A 21352-nucleotide genomic window follows, 5' to 3' on the forward strand; every position below is an offset into this window, starting at 1 on the left:
ATATATATGTATATATATGTATATACACACACATATATGTATGCACAAGCTATAGATATATATTTTTATATATATGCACAAGATAGCTAATATAACTGTACTACTCATTTCTATTGGCTTATTGAAAAGAACAGTTAATGTTTAATTGTTTGATCAATCTTGCATACCTATATCTGGTAATATGAGCAACCACTTTGAAGATAACAAGTAATACAGCAACCATTGTTGATTTCTATCATCTTGTTTTGAAATTCTGTATCTTTTTTATAGTTTTGTGTTTTGTTTTTGTCTTTGTTTTGTTATTTTTTGTTCTCTTCTCTTTATAAAAAAGGAATATGGAATGAATGCTCACTTTTCCTACTTACATTCAAAGCTAGAGTTTCTCTCCATTGCAATAAGACAAAAATTGCAAGCAGATGAAAAATAAATGAAATATTTTATTCACAAACAAGACTGTTTATATAGAAAATCCCTTTTGAGGCCTAAAGAAAGTCTATTGGAACTGAAGTGAGTTTGGCAAAGTTATAGGGTACAAGGTCAGAATGCAAAAGCAATTGTATTTCTAGATACTGACAAAAAACAATGTGAAATTGAAATTAACACAATACCATTTACACTATCTCAAAAACCCATGACATATTTATGTATAAATCTAATCTATTTATGTGTATACACCAAATCTGAATGATGAAAACTACAAGACATTGATGAAACAAATCTAAGAACACTAACTAGAGAGATACACCATATTCATAGATTAGAAATCTGATATTGTTAAGATATCAGTGCTTCCCAAATCACTGTATAAATTCAAAGGAAATCTATCCAAAAGCTCACTGGGAGTTTAAAATTGAAATCAATAAGCTGTTTCAAAAATTTACATGGAAAGTCAAAAATCTTTAATGATTACTTGTTTGATCAATCTTGTATGTCTCTGTTTTCCTGAGAAACCACTTTGAAGCTATCAATAAGTAATACAACAACCATGCTTAATTTCCTACAACATTGTCTGTAACTCTGTTTTGTTTGTATTGTTCTTATGCTACTTTGTAAATGGATGTCTGTCTGTTAATATGTTTTCCTTTTATTTTTTTGAAATAAAAAAAGTCAAAAATCTTACCTTTTACAACCAATTGCCACCTAATTATGAGACTTATGATAACATTACAGTAATTAAGACAAGGTGGCATTCAACAAGGCACAGATATACGGATCAACATTACAAAATAGAGTGCAGGTATAGACCCACATACTCAGTGGGAGAAATAATAGCGCAGTAATGAAACATTTTCATATGCATATGCAAAAAAGAACCTCATTCCATACTTCAAAACGTACATGAAAAATATACATGAAAATTAACCTAAAATGAGACCAAGCCATAAATATAAAATCTGACTTCAAAATAAGCTACAAAAATGTATTGTCATCAAAACAGCGTGGGACTGACATAAAACGTCACTCTGACCGAAAGAAAATAATAGGGACTCTAAAACTTAGCTCATATAGTTATCTAAAGTCCACTGGTTTTCAAAAAAGTGCTCAGAACCCTTACTGAATAAAGGATAGTCTTTCAATAACAGTGTGGGGGAAATTGGATATACATATGTGGAAGAGTAAAATTAGAATATCTTTCACTAGATCAAAATGGTTTAAAGACTAAAATGTAAAAAGGAAAATATGACACCCCTGGAAGAAAACATAGTAAATACTTCAAGACATTGAAGTGGTCAAGGATTTTTTGGACAAGACCCCAAAGTCAAAGGAAATGAGCAAGAATGGACAAATTGAATTACATCAAGCTAAAAAGCTCTTGCAAGTGTCTGTGAAAATGGCAGAATGGTAAGCAGTAACACAGCAGCCTCTCCAATAATCGGAATCCAGACATTAGAAAATAACCACTTAGGGAAGAGAGGAAGGAGAAAGGTGGATTCTCAGGACTCAGGAAGGATCTGAAGGAAAAATTGGGATCTGCAGAGAAAGTGAGGAGACAGACTGCAGCACAAAAAAGGAGGCAAATTCCATTCCCCACCACAGTTTACAGCATGTAAGAGGAGTATGGAATTTCTAGAGGTACAGTGAGGTGAGCTGGAGAAACATGCCAGCTGGAGTGGAGCAGTGGGTGCTGGGTGCTGCAAGGGCCAGTGAGTTATTCCAGTCCAGGCAACAACCATGTTCCATGGATAGAGTGCATAGTGAGGGGCCAACTGAACCCTGGACTCTGAGCAGCTGTGGGATGGCTTTGTCTCATGGTTCTCAGTGTTGAAATCTTATACACTAGTGAGGAACAGGCACAGAAGATGTACAGGATCAGGGATCCTTGAGTGGGCTCATGGGGACACCCAGAGTATTGCTGGATGAAGAGTCAGGCCCTAGCCCCACAGCCAGAGGTCAGAATCAGCCTGAATTTCTGTGGAGCTGAAAGCACCAGAATCAGTGACCTGCCCCCACCCTAAAGCAGGATTGCTGAGATTATTCAGTACCCCAGCTTAATCCTACTGCAGATTTACTGGGGTTACCTAGCACAGATCTGGGCTCTGGGTTGGACACTACCACAAAGCTATAGACACCAGAAGGTAACCACAGTCTTGAAGTCATCGAGAAATTTCTTTTGTTTGTTTTTTGGATTTTTTTATTTGCTGTTTTGTTCTCTTTTTTCTTGATTACCTTTCTTTTGTTTTTTCATAAGTGTGAACATGGTTTTTAGTCTTTAGTTTTGTTTTGTTCTTGTTTATTCCTTCTTTCTTTTTCTACTATCTTCTTCACGTTTCCCAAAGCTTGAATAATCTTCCTTTGTCATTGAGTCTTCCTTTTCATCTCTTTCTCTCTTTTTATTTCTCTACTTTTTATCTTACCCTTTTAAAATTCTCTCCCGAAGGTAAAAATTACTCTATTAAGTGGATTATTAGTGTATATAGTTTTCTGTTTGGATTAGATATTTATATAACTATAAAGCTTATAGCTATGGTTAAAGGTGGCAAATTGCTATCACAGTTTGTCATTTTCTGGACTGTGCTTGATGTTATTACTGATCATACTACTTTAGCTAAGGTGACATAGTTTTGTGATCAGTTGTTCTTCCTTATGTGTCAATACTGATTGTTTGGGGGTCATAAACAATACCATAGTCCAGTACCAAAGAAATGGGTACTGGCTAAACAGATACCAACATTTGATCCCTAAAAGATCAAAGAGGGAGGATATCAGAAAAGACTCATGAGCCAGAGTGCCAGCTATGTGTCAAAGACATCTCTGAAAAGTAATCATTTCCTAAAGAGGTCTCAGTACTAGTAACAAAGCTACCTACCATAAGCAGTTTACAAACATCAATGCAGGAAATGAAAAAATTAAAAAATGAGAAAACATGGAAGCAAAATGTAACCCATGCTCACCCAAGGCAAATCCAGTGGGCACTGAGGTGGAAGAAATCAAAAGCCACCTAGCTGGACTTTCAGAATGGTAGCAGAAGAAGTAGCAAAGCAGATAAATTAGGTTCTAGGAAAAACCAAATCAGAAATAATTACACAGTTTACTAACGAGATGACAATCATACTAAAGGACATGGTTAGCTTTGTGCAGTGGCATTATCAGAGTCAGTGAGGTTTATCTGAGGCACAATTATTGCTAATTGAAAACTTTTCCCAAGGACGTGGTTAGAGAGTCTAGAGTAGAAACAGATTTTAAAAAATAGAGACATTTAAGAGAGTGATAGAAACTATGCATGTCCAACATAAAAAAGGACTGGATCAAATAAAATAGATTCTAATAGATACCAGGAGATCAAAAATTCTAGAGCTGCTGGCTTCTATATGCTTACTCAAGATGGTCAGTCCCTGGGAGCCCCCAGTGGCCTCTAAGGGCTGCTTTCCCCCCACTTGCCTCAATGCTCTGACAGCCACTATCTTTCTGATCAAGAAAGCTGACAAGCTGAGCTTAGACTGAGACCTAACTCTCCAGGTGCCACATGCTGTACTGGGATGAACTGTTCTAAAAAATAGACCCCCTGATAGATGCTAAGTACACCCTGTTTATAAATGGAAGTTCCTCTGTTGGGAATGAAGTCCAACAGCCTAGACATGCTGTGGTCACCTTGGACAAAGTAATTTTCACCAAAGCTCTCCTACTACTGCTTCCTGCTGCTGTTTGGAAAGCTATGCTCCTAAGCCCCTTCCAGGTATTCAGTTGACTGAAACATCAACCTCAGTGAGAAAAACTATACCCAGTATGCCCAGAAGATCAAAGCCAGACCTTCTCCCACCATTTGTTCTGCAAGCTCAAACTGCAGTGCTGACACCCATACCCCTGCAGCCAGCTCAGGCTTCAGTATCTGTGCCACTGGCTGTGACCTCATACATTATACTGGACTATCCCCATTTAAAGATATCTAGACAGATTGCACAGAAATAAAACATAAGCCTACAGAAACAGCTTGTAACCAGTTAAAAGACCATACCTTTAGACATACCTGCACACACATATATTCCAGGTACATATTAATTACCTCTACAAGTTTCACAAATCCAGCCTTAGATACACTGAAAAATTTACCTGGAGAGCTCCTCTGAGGCTCACTCTAAAGAGACAATGCACACTGACCAGTCCATGCATAACTGAAGCTTGAGGACACAGTTCATATGATTGTTCCATACCTATTCCCTTTGACTTTTGTGTCTCTTCAGGCTGCTTACCCCAGTCCTTATTTCCCTACCTTCTTGCTAGCTATGGTTTTGTTAACTGACCTGGATTCTGCTTACCCCTGTCCTTGCTTCTCCACCCCCTCCTAGCTGTTTTATTTTTGCCTTGAACTCTATGGATAATTGTCCCAAGAGAATAGAACAATCAGTCAGACACTTGAACAAGATTTGATGAGCATCCAAGACACATTGGGCACTCTCCTAGTTCAGATTAACTCCCTCACTACCTTGCCAGAATAATGTTACAGAACAGACAGGCCTAAATTCTAGCTGGGCCTTGTCTCAGAAGATCATATGCCCAGCAAAGATTTGCCTGGGAAACTAAAAGATGGGGGAAATGTAGCAGAAAATGCCCCCCAGCCAGTATACTTCAGTTTGTTAGTTGCCCAGGTAATAGTTTCTGATCCAGATCTGGTTGCTCCTGTCTCTTAGAAATGGCTGGTCACTGTGATGCACAGCTGGTCACTATGATGTACACTGTATAAACCAACCCCCAATTGACAAGTCATTCTTCCTCTTTACTTCCTGCTTGCTTATATTCTGGGAATGATCTCAATTAGTGCCCTTTGATGTAAATAGATCTGCCTCCAAATCCTGGGCATCATTTCGGTGTTTCTGTTTTCCATTGCAATATCAGTTATAACCATCACTATAAATGATAGTTATAACTCAATTCACCAAGCAAAAGAAACCTGTTGGCAGAATGGATCAAGAAACAAGATCAAACAATACAGTCATACAAGTAATACACTAAACTCAAAAAGAAATTCATAGACTAAAAGCCAAAGGATGGAAAACAATACTCCATGTGAGAGGAACCTAGAAAAAACAGAGGTAGATACTGTTGGCCAACTTCTGAAAAACAGCATTCCCATTTAATATGTGAAATGCTAATCACTGTAGCCTAATACTGGATGTCCTTTGAAATATACAGAAGAGAGAGTATATTAGATCTTTTATTACATTACTGTTTATTTCCTAGAATAGGACCAATTTTTGTTTCCCCTACCAATTGATAGATTACTTTTCTCTGTCTGCTTCCTTTTGGCTGGCACTGAGAATATGAGATGACAGACTACTTGGACTCTATCCCTAGAGATTCTGATTCAACAAGTCTGAGGTAGGGCTTGGCAATATGTTCTTTAAATAATTCTCTACCTGATTCTGCTGTATAGCTAGAACCACACCCATACAGCATAGCCAAATGCCAGAAAGTAGAAGGTCACACATGGTCCAGCCCAGCTCTCTAGGGCAAAAGTCAAGATAAAGTTGGGGAACTCAAGTCAGAGTTGAAAGTATATTTTTCTTGGGTAGGGCTGTTATGTTAACTAATCATAAAGAAACAATTGGTTGGGGGAGAGAAAAAGAAGAAAGGAAAGATCAGGAAAAGGGACAAATACAATAGATGCTTTAATATAGAATATTAATCTACAGTGGTCAAAATTATGAACATATAATGATAAGAAAACACTCATCTAAGGCTCAGAGACAATAATATGCACATGCACATGAAGAACCATCTACAGAAGGGTGTAATCACATTATTCTGTCCCATTCTCTAATGTGAACCACCCCCTCTCATAAGTGTTATTGCCAATTAACTCTCCTTTTTCTCAATGGAATTTGAATCTCTTAGTTTAAAAAGCCTCCCTCCAAACATTTTCCTTATACTTACTTTGAAAAGGAAGCTCTCAGCATGATAATGGATGGTGTGTATGTCCACTTCACTTCCTATTCCTAACAAATACCAGTTGGTCATTGTATCTTCATTCATTATGAGGCCTGGGAGATTTCCAAAAATCTTTCCATTAATGGCTAAAACAGATGAAAAGAAAATGACCTTTGGTCAGTGAGAAGACACTACTTAATTTGGTTTTAGAAATGGTTATAGATCTTTAGGAAGTCAGTATTCTTATACAATCTCACTCACACTTATCTATGTCCTTGCCATTCTAGATTTGAAATTCAGATAACAAAGAAATCTTTATACAAAGAAAGCCAGAAAAGAGAAACACCAGTTTGTCTTCCAAAGCTTTATCTTGGGTGGCAGTGTTTGTTTGTTTGTTTATTCAGTGTATCTTTCATTGTGAAACAGGTTGCAGGCTCATTGGTAAAGCCAAATTTATACCACTGTACAGATGAGTAGGCTAAGCCACACCGAAAAGAATCAAATTTACGTTAAGTGAATATTGAACAAATTTGAAGTTATTTCTATAACATTTCACTTTCTGAGCACTAGTTTAAACCCGGCTGAATCTCTGAAAGGAAGGCTTCACAGGGGTTTATATGGACCAAGAGATGGAGTGGGGGGTGGGAAGGGTGGGAGGAAGAGAAATAAAAGGAATGATGATGTGTTATACAGGTACCAACTCCACAAGATAAACACAATCTTTATGTACTACAAACATGCTAATAATTTTTTTTTAAAGTGGTTTTATGCAATGGTGACTCTTACTTCACATCCTACTAGCCTTTTATTCTGCATTCATCAAAGACAGCAATAGGGAAAAAATGGCTGCATTTGGTATCAGGCCACAATAATCTAATTCATATTAACAACTACCTTTGTAACCTTGAGCGGGGTCCATCTACATAAATGGATCTTGCCAAGTGAATCTGGGTGTGTCAATTTGAACTCTTATCAAATCAAACAAAAACCTATCTTACATAACATAAAGTTAATAGCAAACACACTGAAACAAAAATTCAGTGATGGTGTCTCATGTCCCAGAGAATTAAACCAAATCCTTAAATTTGATCAAACAAGAATTATGCTGATTAACATAAAGTATACCAATAATTTGTGATTTATTTTTTAAAAAGTTACTTCTTTTTAGTTTAAAGACCTCAGCATTCAGAGACAGGAGCAACTCAATGACTTTGCTGCCAGCCAACCAGTAAAGGTTAGGCTGGTATACACTGATAAAAAGATTCAAAGGACTTCACTCAGTCCAGGTCCCGCTGAGAAGGGGAAGGGCTCAGAGGAGGTTGAGGGCCTCCTCCAGTGATAAGACTTTCTATGAGCCTATCTCAACAATGGTCCTCTCTTTAAATCCCTGATATACCATGCATTTTGTTGCTCTCTTCAAAATCATCAGTGTGCTTAAAATTTCGTGGATCTTTATTGAGATACTTCTTAATATTGTCATCCAGATACCAGGATTCATTCTCATCAAATACCAAAAACAATAGAGCGAATTCATAATCAACATCGCTTCTTCTTCCCTTTTCATTCAGTATTCCTTCTCGGCATGTGATCAGAGGACCCATCAAGCCACTATATGTATCCTGGAAGAAAAATTAACCAAATTAGATGAATGAGTAAATAATTTAATAATATTCCATTCTATCTGCCATGATTCTATTGTAGAATCTAGAAATTGGTTCCTTTTTCTCTTTGGCTCACCCCACTTTCAATTCATTCTATCAAACACCATCAGATTACCTTCATCACTCTCAAATCTAGAAAACTTCAGTGATTTTTTTTCCACGTAGAACAAAATCTTTGACTGTTTTTATTCCCCACTATTTTTTCTCTTAATGAACCTTCCAGCTTAGGTTCCCCCACTACTTTCCTTTTGGAACCTAGAGGAGAGCCAAATGGGCCTTTCAACACTTCCTTAACACACATTTCCCTGTCCTATTTTCAGCTTTGCCCATAATGTTCCTTCTTCCCAGACTCTTCCCAAACCATCTTAGTACAGCCCTCCACTCCTATAGAAGTCATTGCATTCTAAGTCATGATACTTGTAAGTGTGGACATGTATGTATTATTTTCTCACACAAAGTTATATCTCATCCAGATAAGAATGTTCCAGCATTTGAAAAATTGGCTTGCCACCTGCCAAAGACTGAAAATAGACCCAAGTCCATCACCATCATGCACCAAACTCAGGTCAAAATGGATCACATATTAAAACAGAAACAGAAACACTAAATCTATTGGAAGAGAAAGTAGGTAAAAACCTTGACAACAGTGGTAGGCAGAGAGTTCATGAACGAAAACCAAACTGCATGTGAAACACTTCAAAGAATCATAACTAGGACCTCATCCTATTGAGAAGTTTCTGCACATCTAAAGAAATCACCAACAGAGTAAAAAGGAAACCCACAAACTGGGAAAAAATTTTAGCTGACTGTCCCTCAGAAAAAGGACTTCTATCTAGAACATAGAAAGAATTGAAAAACACCAGTCCCCTAATCCAATCAAAGATGCTATCCAAAAATGGGCATCTGAGATGAACACACACTTCTCAGATAAAGAAATACAAATGGCAAATAAGTACATGAGAAAATGTTCAACATCATTCATCATTCGAGAAATGCAAATTAAAACAACATTGAGATTCCATCTCACCCCAGTAAGAGCGGCTAGCATTAAGAAATCAACTAATAATGAATGCTGGTGAGGCTGTGGAGAAATAGGAACTCTTCTCCACTGCTGGTTGGAAGGCAGACTGGTGAAACCGCTGTGGAAATCAGTTTGGAGACTCCTCAGCACACTAGGTCTAGAGGTCCCATTCAACCCAGCTATTCCCCTTCTGGGTATTTTCCCAGAAGACCTACAAACATCATATCACAGCGATATATGTGCACCTATGTTCATAGCAGCACAATTTCTAATTGGTAAACTATGGAAGCAACCCAAATGTCCATCCACCAAGGATTGGATAAAAGAATTGTGGTACTTTTATATAATGGAATATTACTCAGCTATAAAGAAAGGTGAACTCGAGGCTTTTGTAGGTAAATGGTCACAACTGGAGACCATACTCATAAGTGAAATAAATCAGACCTGCATTTGTAAACACTGTATTGTCTCACTAGTGTAAGACCTGAAAGAGTGAATAAAAACTAGGAGGTAGGATAGAGATTGTGAAATGAAAAGAAAATGCTCAAAAGTAAAGGGCAACTGGGGTGTGGGAAAAGAAAAGTGAAAGAAGGGGAAATTATATATATAAAGGATAGGTAACATAGTTGAACTCTTGCTTTACTGAAAGAAGCAGTTAATGATTACTTGATTGATCAATATTGCATGTCTCTATTTGTTTTCCTGAAAAACTACTTTGAAGATATCAATACATAATACAACAAGCGTTGTTAATTTCCTACCACTTTGTTTGTAACTCTGTATTGTTTGTATTGTTCTTTTGCTATTTTGTAAATGGTTGTCTGTTTGTTAATTAGTTTTCTTTCTTTTATTTTTAAAATAAAAGAATATTCCAGCATTTGGGAGCATCATTTGCATATCACAAGTATTCAATAAGTATTGTCTGGATATATAAGTGAATAAACATATTTGCCACTATTCTAATTTTTAAGATTTCAAAGTGTCTTAAATGTCTACATTCTGAACCCTAGTAGTGTCCAGAGCAACTCAGAGACATTGATTCAAGCTAAAACCTGAAAGGAAGGTTAAAATAATCCCTCAATTCTTAAAATAATGATCAGTGCTTAGCATTTTATATCAGCTATGACTCATAGCTTTGTACTTTGGTTTATGACATAGAAAAACAGCAGTTGTTTTACATACACATACTTGACTCAAAGTCAGTTGTGGATCTTTGCCTTTTATTTATCAGTCTATTAATCATTCAAATAGTTTCATAATTTCAGTTACTATGTTTGGGATGTGCTTTAATTTCCTGTGCCCTGGTAATGACTTTGAAATTAATTAATTTCATATATCTAAAATCATAAATAAATTACATTCTAAGATCTTTTTTGTTATCTGTTTATATATCCTCTTTTGTTTCTAATTACCTTCAAGTTCTTTTTCTTTTTTTTGTTTTTGAGACAGGGTCTTGCCATATAGTGCTGCTGTCCTTGAACCCACTTTTCTAGCCCAGATTGGCCTCAAATTCACAGCGCTCCTCCTGCCTCAGCCTCCTGAGTGCTAGGATTACAGGGGTGTACCACCATGCCCTGCTTCTTTAAGTTCTAAAGTTGGTAATTAAAATATTGGGGTTTTGCTTTTTATTTTCCATACCTAAAATTAATGGTTAGCAAATGTTTTTGGATAAAGCACCAGATGGTCAATATTTTTTATCTTTACTTTTATTTTTACTTTATGGGTCACAACCATAATGTCTCTGTCACAATCACAGACATGTTAATGAATCAACAGGGCCATAATGTGCGATGCCTGCTCTAATTAATGCATGTCTCTTTCACAAATACCCACCAAAGTTGTAATAACTTGACAGTTTGCAGCCACATTGCATGAAGCATCTTGTTTGCTCTCCCCAGCTTACCTTCACAAAGTTTACTGTTGAATAGTAAACCCACGGAATACAATTGGGATCAGAGGGCCCTGGACCTGATCTTTTAGGGACATTCCATCTGTAAGTCCTTATTTCTCCTGAAATGGATGAGAACAAATTATTAGAGTTACCTGTGATGCAAATGATTGACTTGAAGAGATATAAGCAGGTCTTTATATATATTAATTAATGGTCTACTGTTTAAGATAACTCATTCATCATAAATGTTCTTTTGTTTTGTGTTTATTTATTTTTTTTTTTTTTGAGACAAGGTCTCCCTATGTAGTTCAGGCTGGCCTTGAACCCACAACATATTGTAGGCTGGCCTCGAGTTCATGGAAATCCTTCTGCCTCAGCCTCCCAAATTCTGGGATTGTAGGTATGTGTTACCATACCTGGCTATTCAACTGATTCCTTGATTTCTACAATTTCAGAATGACAAATATGCCAATCACTTCTTCTGAGTTCTCATAGGAAAAATGTTTTTTGTCCATTCTCCCACCCCCACGACCCTCACCTCCAAAACTCTTGAAAGGCCAGGAAGCAGAGAGTTGCTGTGTCTGCCTGTCCTTACCACTGGGACATAGCAGCCTGTTAGGGCATCACCCGGCTTGGTCACAGACCTACCATCCTAGTTCCAGACTGTTGTAAGGATTAAATGGAATAATGAAATTAAATACCTAGGGTTGAGCCCCATATTGAAGTCGGTCAATAAATATTAGTTTTTTCCTATGCTAATAACTAATGAATGAGATTCTGTGGGTAGGTACCATGTCTATGCATTCTCCATGGCTGACTGAGGACTTCATCCTGAGAAGGCACCAATATACCCATGCTAACTAGCAAGATGATCGCAGTGCAAGTGTGCCAAATAAAAGCTACATGTAAGTCATTATCTCCTTTGAACTGTGTCCACCCAGTCAGAGCAACAAACCTATGGCTCAGTCTGTGTGTGCCACAAAACAAAAGATATATTTACATGTAACTTGCTCTTATTCCTAATATATGAGTGGGGAGCAATACAACTTTAGGTCAGTTGGCCCCTATATTTCATTAAAACCCTTTACTTTGTTAACAGCAAGATAAACAGCTGGTGTTTAGCTTCCTAAGTGCAAATGTCTTCAGAGGTGATATTATTAAAGTTGGAATAATCCATTATTTACCCAGCAGTGAGCATAGTGATAAATGTAAAGATATTAGTAAATGTCTGTTGAATGATTTTTTAAAAAAGAAATTTGAGAGTAGCTATTTACTTTTCATCTGGTATTAGTTTTTCCTCCTTTTCTTATGCATGTAGTTTCTGCTACAACTTGCTTGGATTTCATGCAACATTAGTGTCTTCCTCCTCACATCTCTGGGGTCTCCCAGACTTTTCAGTCTTGTAAAAAAAAATTTAAAAACCTATCCTTCTAAGTTCTCATAGGAAAAATGCTTTTGGTCACATTCTAGTCCATTCTCCATCCTACCCCCCTGACCTTTACCTCCAAAACTCTTAGAAGACCAGGAAGCAGAGAGTTGCTGTATCTGCCTGTCCTTACCCCTGGGACATAGCATCCTGTTAGGGCATCACCAGAACCTTCACAGATGCCTGATGAGCACCTTTCTTCCTTCCTTTGTATTTACTCTTCAACCATTAAAAATTAGTAACTTTAATGGCTTGATAGTGAGAGATTTGAAGCTTTCCCAGTAAGATCAGGAAAGGAATAAGACAAGGCTTTTTTCTCATGAATGCATCTCAACATCTTTCTGCAAGTCCTACTTAATGAAGTAGACAGAAAAGGAAATAAAAAATACATATAGTTGGAAAGACAAAAAATAGTTGGAAAGACAAAAATACAAATAGTTGGAAAGACAAAATCAAACTGTCTTTGTTTGCAGATGACATGATTATCTATGTAGGAAATCTAAAAGAACTCTTACTGTAATTAATAAGCAATTATAGTAAGATGATAGAATACAAGTTTAATGTACAGAAGTCAATCACTTCCTTGTATAACAACAATGAACTAGCAGAATTTGAAATTAAAAACACAGTCCTACTTATAGTAGCATCATCCAAAATAAAATATGTAGATATAAATCTTAAAAAGTACAAAATGTTTATGAGGAAAACTACAAAATTGATGGGAGACATTAAGAAGTATAAATGTAGAGATGTTCTGTGTCTGTGGATTGAAAGATTCAATACTGTCAAGATACCTGTTCTTCTCAGTTTGATCCATAAAATCAAGATAACCCCAAACAAAATTCCAGTAAGATATTTTATGGATATTGACACACTGATTCTAAAGTTTATGGAAACGAAAGACTCAGCATATCCACCTTAGTACAGAAGGAGATAAACGAAATCGGGAGGGCTGGCATTATTCAGTTTAGAGACTTATTGCTGGGAAGGGATGGGGAGAAGTTGGTTAATGGGTATAATGTTACAGTTAAGTAGAGGAAATAAATTCTGGTGTTCTATTGCACTGTAAGGTACCTAGAGTTAATAAAATGCATTTTATATTTTAAAATAAAGGAAGATATTTCATGTTTTCATCATAAAGAAATGATACATATTGTAGGTAATGGATATTATAATTTCCTTGATTTGATCATTATATAATATGCTCACATATTGGAACCTGCCATTACCCTTGTAAGTCTGTATAATCATGTGTCAATCAAAATTTTAAAAAAACAACAAAAAAGTAAAATACTTGCTCAAAAGCTACAGTAATCAAGACATTGTGGTACTGGCAAAAAAATAGACAAATTAACAGAATAAAAGGCCCAGAAATAAAAGTACATAAATATAAAATCAATTCATTTTTAACAAAGTGGCAAAAATGAATCAATGGTGAAAAGATACCCTTGTGAATAAATGGTGCTGGAATAATTATACATCTACATGGGTGGGAATCTAGAGAAAGATTTTATATCCTTTACATGAATTATTCAAAATAGCACAGGCTTTTTTTTTTTTGGTACCGGGAATCAAACTCAGGACCTTGCAGTTGCTAGGCAGGCACTTGTGCCACTGAGCTATATCTCTGACTCTAAATTACTCAAAATAGGTCATAGACCTAAATGGAAAAAGCAAAGCTATATAAAACTCCTTGAACATAACAGGAAAAAAAATCTCAATGGCCTTGGGTATAGTGATGATTTTGAAATAACACCAAAGTCACAGTCCATGAAAAAAGCAATTGATTGATAAGCTGGGCTTTGCATAAAATTAAAAACTTCTACAACTCAACAACATGAAAATAACTTGATTGAAAAATGAAACACCTGTAATCTCAGTACTCAAGGGGGCTGAGGCAGGAGGATTGCAAATTCCAGCCTGGGCAATTTAGCAACTTAGTGAGACCTTAATGAGTGCCTAAAAAAAACTTCTGTTTGCCACAACCTGGCAAAGTTCTTTATCCTTCTGTGTTTTAGTCATTTGTTAAATAGACATAATGATACCATACTTCATCAATTATAGGATACAAGCTTTTCATATTCTAGCATATCTGAGGTCAGTATATAATTTTTAATCTGTAGCATGTTAAGTTTTAATTGGTAGCATGTTTTTCTTTCTTAACAGATTAAATAATGATGAATATTACAATAAATGCTGTCAGAATTAATGAAATATGATAGTGTCTATCTTTCTGGGTTGTAAGGATAAGTGAGCTTCTTGCTTTTTTTGTGTTTTAAATATAAAGCCTAGCATCTGGCACAAGGTTACATTCAGTACCTATCAGTCATTGTTATGGCTTGTATCTACAGTCCCAGCCAAACCTCATGCAGTCATAGGTAGGGCTTTTCAGAGGTGGCTGGATCTAGAATGGGTGATTCAGGGATAGAGTGTGTGATGCTGGCATCAAGGGTGTGTGATCACTAAATTATTCCACTGGTTGGTTTGGCATAGTTCTGGGTTGGATAATGGGAAATAATTGCTTGCTGGTTGCTGCTTTTGCTGCCTTCCTTCATGCCTGCCATCCTCTGTGATGCCTCTCTGCCATGCCATCCTGCCTTGAAGCCAGTTGATTATAGACTGAAATCTCTACATAATAAGCCTTTCCTTCTTTAACTTTGGGTGTTGGGTATTTTGTCTGAGCAATGAGAAAAGTAACAAAGACAGCCATTACTTTTTCTTACTACACTTTGGGGTTTCAAATGATGCTCTAAAAACTCCTTGGATACTTTGTCATTATACCAGGAGTAACCAGGTGATGGTTCAAACACATTGGCATTAAGATGAGTTCTCCAAGACACCTGAAATCAGAAAAAGGTTGTATCTGGTGCCCTCATCAAGATGGAGCAGACCTCTAGCATAGTTACCTGGCTTTGTAATGGGCACTTGGAGTCCCTTCCCACTGTCCATGTCTTCCACACCCTGGGCTGAGATGGAGTAGGGCCTGCTGGCTTTGTTCTTAAATATGATCAAGATGGAGTCACCCACTTCAGCATGGATCATTGGGCCTAAAGGTAAAACAAAGGACTGTGTGCATTATTATTGTTCTCTCCAACATGGATGTAATGTAAAGGTAGCAGTATTTAACATAATAAAACAAAGGCTAGCTTCTTCACTAATGCTCTGCCTTTAGAGGGCAATACTGTGTAGTATTAAATACTGTGCAGTATTTAGCAATGGGACTGACCCAGATTCAAAGTCTCTCTCCTTCAGGTATAAGAGACGCCTTGGGTGAGTCATGTAATCTCAGTCTCTATTTCCTTATGTGTAGAACAAGTTTAATAATACATTTCGTGAGGGGGGTTATAGTGAGGATTAAATAAGGTAGTACATATAAAAAGCTTATTTCAGTTCATCAAAGCATAATAAGTGTTCAATAAATGCTTAACATTTTACTACTACTGTGAAATCAGCTTTAAGAAAGGCTATATCCACACAGTGAGTGTAGTTATAATCATCCTGTGTAAATAAGTCTAAAATTGTTTATTATCTCTGGGAAATGGATATAACAGTGAGGATCCAATGAAGTAATGTATATTAAGGGATTTGAAAGATAAAAGTGAAATAAAAGCAATTATGCATTGATTTATGATCCACACAGTGATTTCGCTAACAGCACCCATCTAGCAACACATGTAATTCTATCTCTCAATATGTAGAACTTTGAGGAGACAGGCACTCTCCAGTCCCTCGTTTGTGTACTTTTTTGGTGGAAGTAAGCAGCCTGCATGCCCATGAGGATGAGCTCACACTGCTGGAGGGAGCCTGTGCCAGCGTGACTGTCTGAGGGCCTCAGTCAAGCCAGGTACCTCTCACCCTGTGGTGCTCAGAATGTGTGTGCCCCCCTCATCAGAGTGGGATTTGCAGCGATCTTCATAATGCATGGCTTCTTGGTGAGTGAATTCCTCTTTTAGAAGCACCTCAGACCTAAATCTCTGAGGTTCTCTCTTAGACTTCTGGTGGATTCTACACACATAACGAGATACACTCGGAGCCAGGGATGTGGCAACACTAATCCATTCTTCACTGATTCAAGCTACAGTTTTGATTGTTTTTCTGAGAAATGTCACTAAAGGCATCAGTGAATGTAAAATCTGTTGGACTATTATTATCTTCAGAAAACAATAGTCAGCATTTTCAAAACATTTCCAAAAGAACTCTTTCTTTTATAATGAAAAGCTGGAAAATAATCCTATATATGTTTTAATGGTAAATAAGGGCAGAATTACAGATAGATGTATGTGTGTACATATATTAAATAATTATTTGTATATGAATTACCACTTAAATTGCACCTATCTTGCTCTACTGCTAAGAACAAATGCCTTTGATTTACAATATAACAGGACAAAGGGCACAGTGGTGAACTGAGGTGTGTCTGTAATGTGACTTTTGAGCAATTCTAAGTGGCCGGGGCCCTCTTTAAGCTGCAGAAAATGAGTAGGTGGCCTCACCCTCCACAGGCAGAGGCTGATGAATTTGTCTCTGATAAAGTCACTCCTGTCATTTCACTGAAGAGAACCGAATGAGGCTGTTTGGAAGTATACTCAACCTCCTCAGTGGGACGAACACCTTTCCTCCAGAGATCTGCGGACCTTTATGGCTCAAATGAATGGATGTTCCATTGCAGCTGACTACTGCATCTGCTTTGAGAAACAAGTTCAAGTGCCAGTGTGTAAAGACTATGGAAGTGGGGAGCAGGGGTTGGAACATTTAATAAGTTATCAAGCTGGGAGTCAAAGCACCTTATTTGAATATAAAAAAGTACTATCTAGAGCCATACTGCTTACATAAGTTATATTGTGCGTTTAAAAGTGGAAAAGAATTTCGAAAAGTCCTCTGTATTTGCCCTCTGCCTTAAAATCTCAACTTCAAGATGGGTTCAGATTTGGTAACTCCCCGGTGAGGAGAAATGGGGAAGGAAAACAGAAAGAGCTTATCTGATGGCCAGGCCAGGTAGCTGCTTTAGACAGCCGAAGGCTGCAGACAGCTCCACTGAATTCTAGGAAGGTCATGGGTTGAGGCCTCCTGAACTGAAATCAGACCTGTTATCCCTTGCCACCTATCTCACATAAAGACTTCTTCTTTCATCATAATTATTTTTATGATGCATTGGTATGACACTACGCATGAACAACCTAGGACCTAGTAAGTCCTGATGTTCTGAGACATGGTTCCGTAGAGAAGTTGGAAAGAAGCTCAAGAGATTAGACATGAGTAAACTTCCCTGATGGTATGAATTCTTGTTTGTGTGTCATCTCATATTCCTGTTTGTGCATGACTCCCTGACAATGGCTGAGCAGGAAGATGAATTCCCACTTGGATGAATGCAGTCATGCTACTCTCCCATACCTTCTCAATCTTGCAGGACATTGTGTGTTTGTGTGTGAGTGTGTGGGTGTGCATGCATGTGCTTGAGGCTATCAGTGCATGGCTAAAATCTGTGCCATACCCAAGAGTGCTAAGTGCTCCTCTCGAGGTGGTCGAGCCTTGATCTCCACAAATTCTCCATTCGTGTATTCCCTGTAAACTGCCTTCTTGTACTGAGAGCCAATCCAATTTTCAGTGTGGTTCATAAATATATCTCCATGTCTGCAATTCAGAAATTAAGATTGTTAGAAGGAAGAAAAACCTTGAGTGTTTCTTAGTAATTTGGGAGTACTCCAGAGTACTACTCCCAGAATCCAGCTGTGATCAGAATCACCCCAGGAAGCTGGCCTTTTGCACCACTCTGTGGAAGTGGGACCAAGAACCAACACTTTAAAGCTCTTTAGATTCCGATAAGGGCAGTGCAGCCAATGGCCCACCTCTGAAACAATTGCCCCCAAGCACTGCTGGGTACTGAATGGATCCAAACTCAGAGACTCTTAAGGAAGCTCTTCCTCACCACCTACCCTCTCCTCACCCTCCCCTAAGACGGCATGTGTACTTCTGTCTTGAGCTCCGCTGTACCCTCAACTTCCTTTTCTTAGCCACTGCCTCACTCCATACATTTGTTCTGACATCTTCCTCGTGGACCATGACTCCAGAATCGCCTCAGCTGTCCTCCTCCACTCTGTTTCATCAGCATTTTGCATGGCACATAGCACACAGTAGGTATTCAATAAATGCATACATACCTTCTGCTCTACACTATATGCTTTACAAAGGAAGACAACTTTTCTTCTACTTTCACTTTCCATGAGTTCTAGTAATGCTCGTGGTGATGACCAGCACAGACCCCGGAGCCAGGCTCTGGTGTTTCCCAGCTTCCCTCCTGTGCAAAATTGGGCAATGACAATGCACCTACCTCAAAGAATTGCTATAAGGGACTATGAACTCATCTTGGTAAAGCACAATGTCAGGTATATATGAAGCACTGTGTAAACAATTTATCATCACCTCAAGAGGAAGTTACATGGGATTCTTAGCAAAAACTGGTTGAATGGGTCAAACATATATCACATACAGTTTGTAAAAACCTTAGCAAAATGCCTGGTGCATGTATGTGCTGAATAGATAATGAATATTATGATGAGTCCCAGAATGGTTAAAAATCACACATATCAGTCCACAGTTCAAGAGTACTAGGATTATGACTTTATTTTTCTATATAACTTAATTTCTGTTTTCAAACTCACTTCTACTGCAACTTATCCCTTGAAATTGTGCTGGTGGCCTTATTTGTTGTCTTTCTAGGATCATGAGGACTTCTCATCATGATCTTAGGTAACCTCAAAGAAAGGCCTCTAAGTCCCAATGTATAGAAGAGGGGTTGTACTGACCAGAACAATAAATGTCTCAGAGTTAGCCTTTATTAAGAGGTGGTCTGAAAAGCAGACATGACCCCACTTTGGCTTTGCAGCAAAAAAAAAGAGGCATAGAAACTGAGGTCCTGAAGGGTATTGTCCCTGGGCTCCTATTACAGAGATGCAAAAGTGTCATTAGGAGAACTTGTCATTTCAGTTCCATACTGAATGTTTATCCATAGAATATGGTATCCTTTGAAACAAGACCTTATCTCACTTTGATCTTATTTATTTAAAGCATTAATGTACAGGGGAGGGAGAGAATTATGGCGTTTTACCTCTCCTCCCCAGTACTTGGGAGAGAAACCCATAGCTTAAGGTAGACTTCCTTGCTATTCCAGAGGAATGGGGTCTTCAGACAGAGGTTAAAATGAGTTGCAAGAGAATAATGAAGGCTCTCTTTCTTACACACTTGTGGGTTTTGTACACATAGTAAAATTATTATGCAATTTTTGCTTCAGCTATTGCAGTCATTTAGTGAAATAATCATTTTAGAAAAGCTCAAATTAGTATGCATTTCACTTTCTACCATGCTAGCATTGGTCTTTAGTTTGAATTGGTGGTACAAGTTTCCCAGAAGATGGGTGTCTACTTGAACAAATGGATTAGTGAATAAGTGCATGATTTTAAATCTTGTCCTCAAGGCAAATCTTCAACATAGTCATTTTCCTTTTTTAATCCATAAAATGACATTAATACATTCTCTTTTCCAGGAGTATGACACTTCAAAACAAAGGCCAGCTAATAACAACAAGTAAGAAAAAAAATTATGTTAAGATTAGGAACAGCAGATTTTAGAGCTCTTTGTGAATGCCACAGCCAAGAGGATTTGTATAAGGTGCAGTCAGGTAAGTACAGCACAGAGGGGTTGAAGTAGGTGATAATAAGAAACAAAGAAATCGGGGCAGGAAAGACAATATAATATATTGGAGAGACCATGGATTTACCTTCAAAAGATCTATATTCAATTCTGCCAGTGACTACTTGGACAACTTCACTATTTGAGCCCAAGTTTCCTCATTGCATTTAGAACAGCAATACACAAACAGCAGGTTGTTGTGAAGTGAATGGTATTAACTTTGGGGGAGGAGGACTATAGTCTGCACCCGATTTCTTCCTTGTGTAACTCTACACTGGGGCACCTGGAGAGTTGATTACTGGACTCTGGGGTCAGGGCAGTAGAAGACCAACAGTCACAAGCCTGCATGTGGTTCAAGTATTGCTGATTCTTCGGCATGTAGTACTGGCTGACATCACTTTCAAAGAAGGGTCAATCTTGAGGACTTTCTGAGTACAGGGCCTAATTTCCATCCTGATTTAGGGGTCTCTCCTAAGTCAATGACCTCCTGTTCTTCCTTAGTTGTCCCACCTAGATCAATACTCAGCAAATAGCTTGTCTTCAGCTCCCCTTCCCTGTGCTCTTCATTCTATAGTAGCCTATTTGGGACCTATACACCCTGCCTACCTCCTCTGCCCTCTGTTGTCTTCCTGGTCCCACAGTGTCTCTCCTGTGCTTTCCTTCTGTGTGCTTGCTCAATGGCACATCCATCCATCACCAGCCACACAGCAGACCACTCACCACTGGAAGAAGTATACAGAACTGAGAGGAGTGCCCTCAGAAGGACCTCACACTCCCTTCCAGGCTTTCCTAATCTGTGCAGAAAATACCCTGGCACTTTTAGATTTCAATATCTGACAAATGCCTACAGAGCATATGCACTCCCACCGAAGAGACTTGGCGGCTTCGCCTGTGGTACCTTTCCCCTCCTGCGTCCAAGGGCTGCTTTTCGAACTCCCAGTTTTTGTTAGGGGCATAATCCCATTCTACCTCCTCAGCAGCGATGTAAAAGGTTCTGATCATCCCGTAGGGCTGCTCAGAAGGGTCCCTGTTGCCACAGCTGTTGACCTCATATATCTGACCCATGCCTCTGGTGAAGTGATGCAAGGTGGAGCAAAACACCTTGAAAATACCTGAAAGAGAAGGGGCTTGACACTGTGTGCAGTGCTAGATTTTGTCAGTGCCTATGGTCTGCTTGTAGCAACTCTACACATTTTATTTCAAAATCAGCAACCAGTACGGTGGACTTTTAAAACTTCCATTTTGTGGTCTTTTAGAGTCAGACCCCAAAGGAAATAAAGTACTTTTAATGTATTTACTTCTGG

At 38.1% G+C, this 21352-nt stretch overlaps 1 protein-coding gene and 1 long non-coding RNA gene across 3 annotated transcripts in view; one reads left to right on the forward strand and one right to left on the reverse strand.

Annotated features, from left to right (window-relative positions):
• The window catches only part of LOC106147983, a 47710-nt gene that overhangs the window by 24751 nt on the left and 1607 nt on the right, over positions 1–21352 (forward strand). The window contains exons 1-2 of one of the 2 annotated variants that reach the window (XR_001233064.1): positions 17565–17634; positions 19903–20037. This is a non-coding gene — a long non-coding RNA (uncharacterized LOC106147983). Of the gene's footprint in view, positions 1–17564; positions 17635–19902; positions 20038–21352 lie in introns of those variants that run through there. The other variant, XR_001233065.1, reaches the window with a different exon arrangement.
• Hephl1 (hephaestin-like 1) overlaps positions 1–21352 on the reverse strand; it is a 90112-nt gene that overhangs the window by 12462 nt on the left and 56298 nt on the right. Inside the window, exons 12-17 of the mRNA XM_005379683.1 lie at positions 20947–21160; positions 17854–17993; positions 15269–15409; positions 10949–11055; positions 7760–7982; positions 6370–6509 (exon numbers count right to left, since the gene is read on the reverse strand). Of these exons, the coding sequence (XP_005379740.1) occupies positions 6370–6509; positions 7760–7982; positions 10949–11055; positions 15269–15409; positions 17854–17993; positions 20947–21160 (965 nt within the window). The remainder of the gene's footprint in view (positions 1–6369; positions 6510–7759; positions 7983–10948; positions 11056–15268; positions 15410–17853; positions 17994–20946; positions 21161–21352) is intronic.

Source organism: Chinchilla lanigera, unplaced genomic scaffold (genome assembly GCF_000276665.1).
Source record: "Chinchilla lanigera isolate Chin_1 unplaced genomic scaffold, ChiLan1.0 scaffold00013, whole genome shotgun sequence".
NCBI classification, from domain to species: Eukaryota; Metazoa; Chordata; class Mammalia; order Rodentia; family Chinchillidae; genus Chinchilla; species Chinchilla lanigera.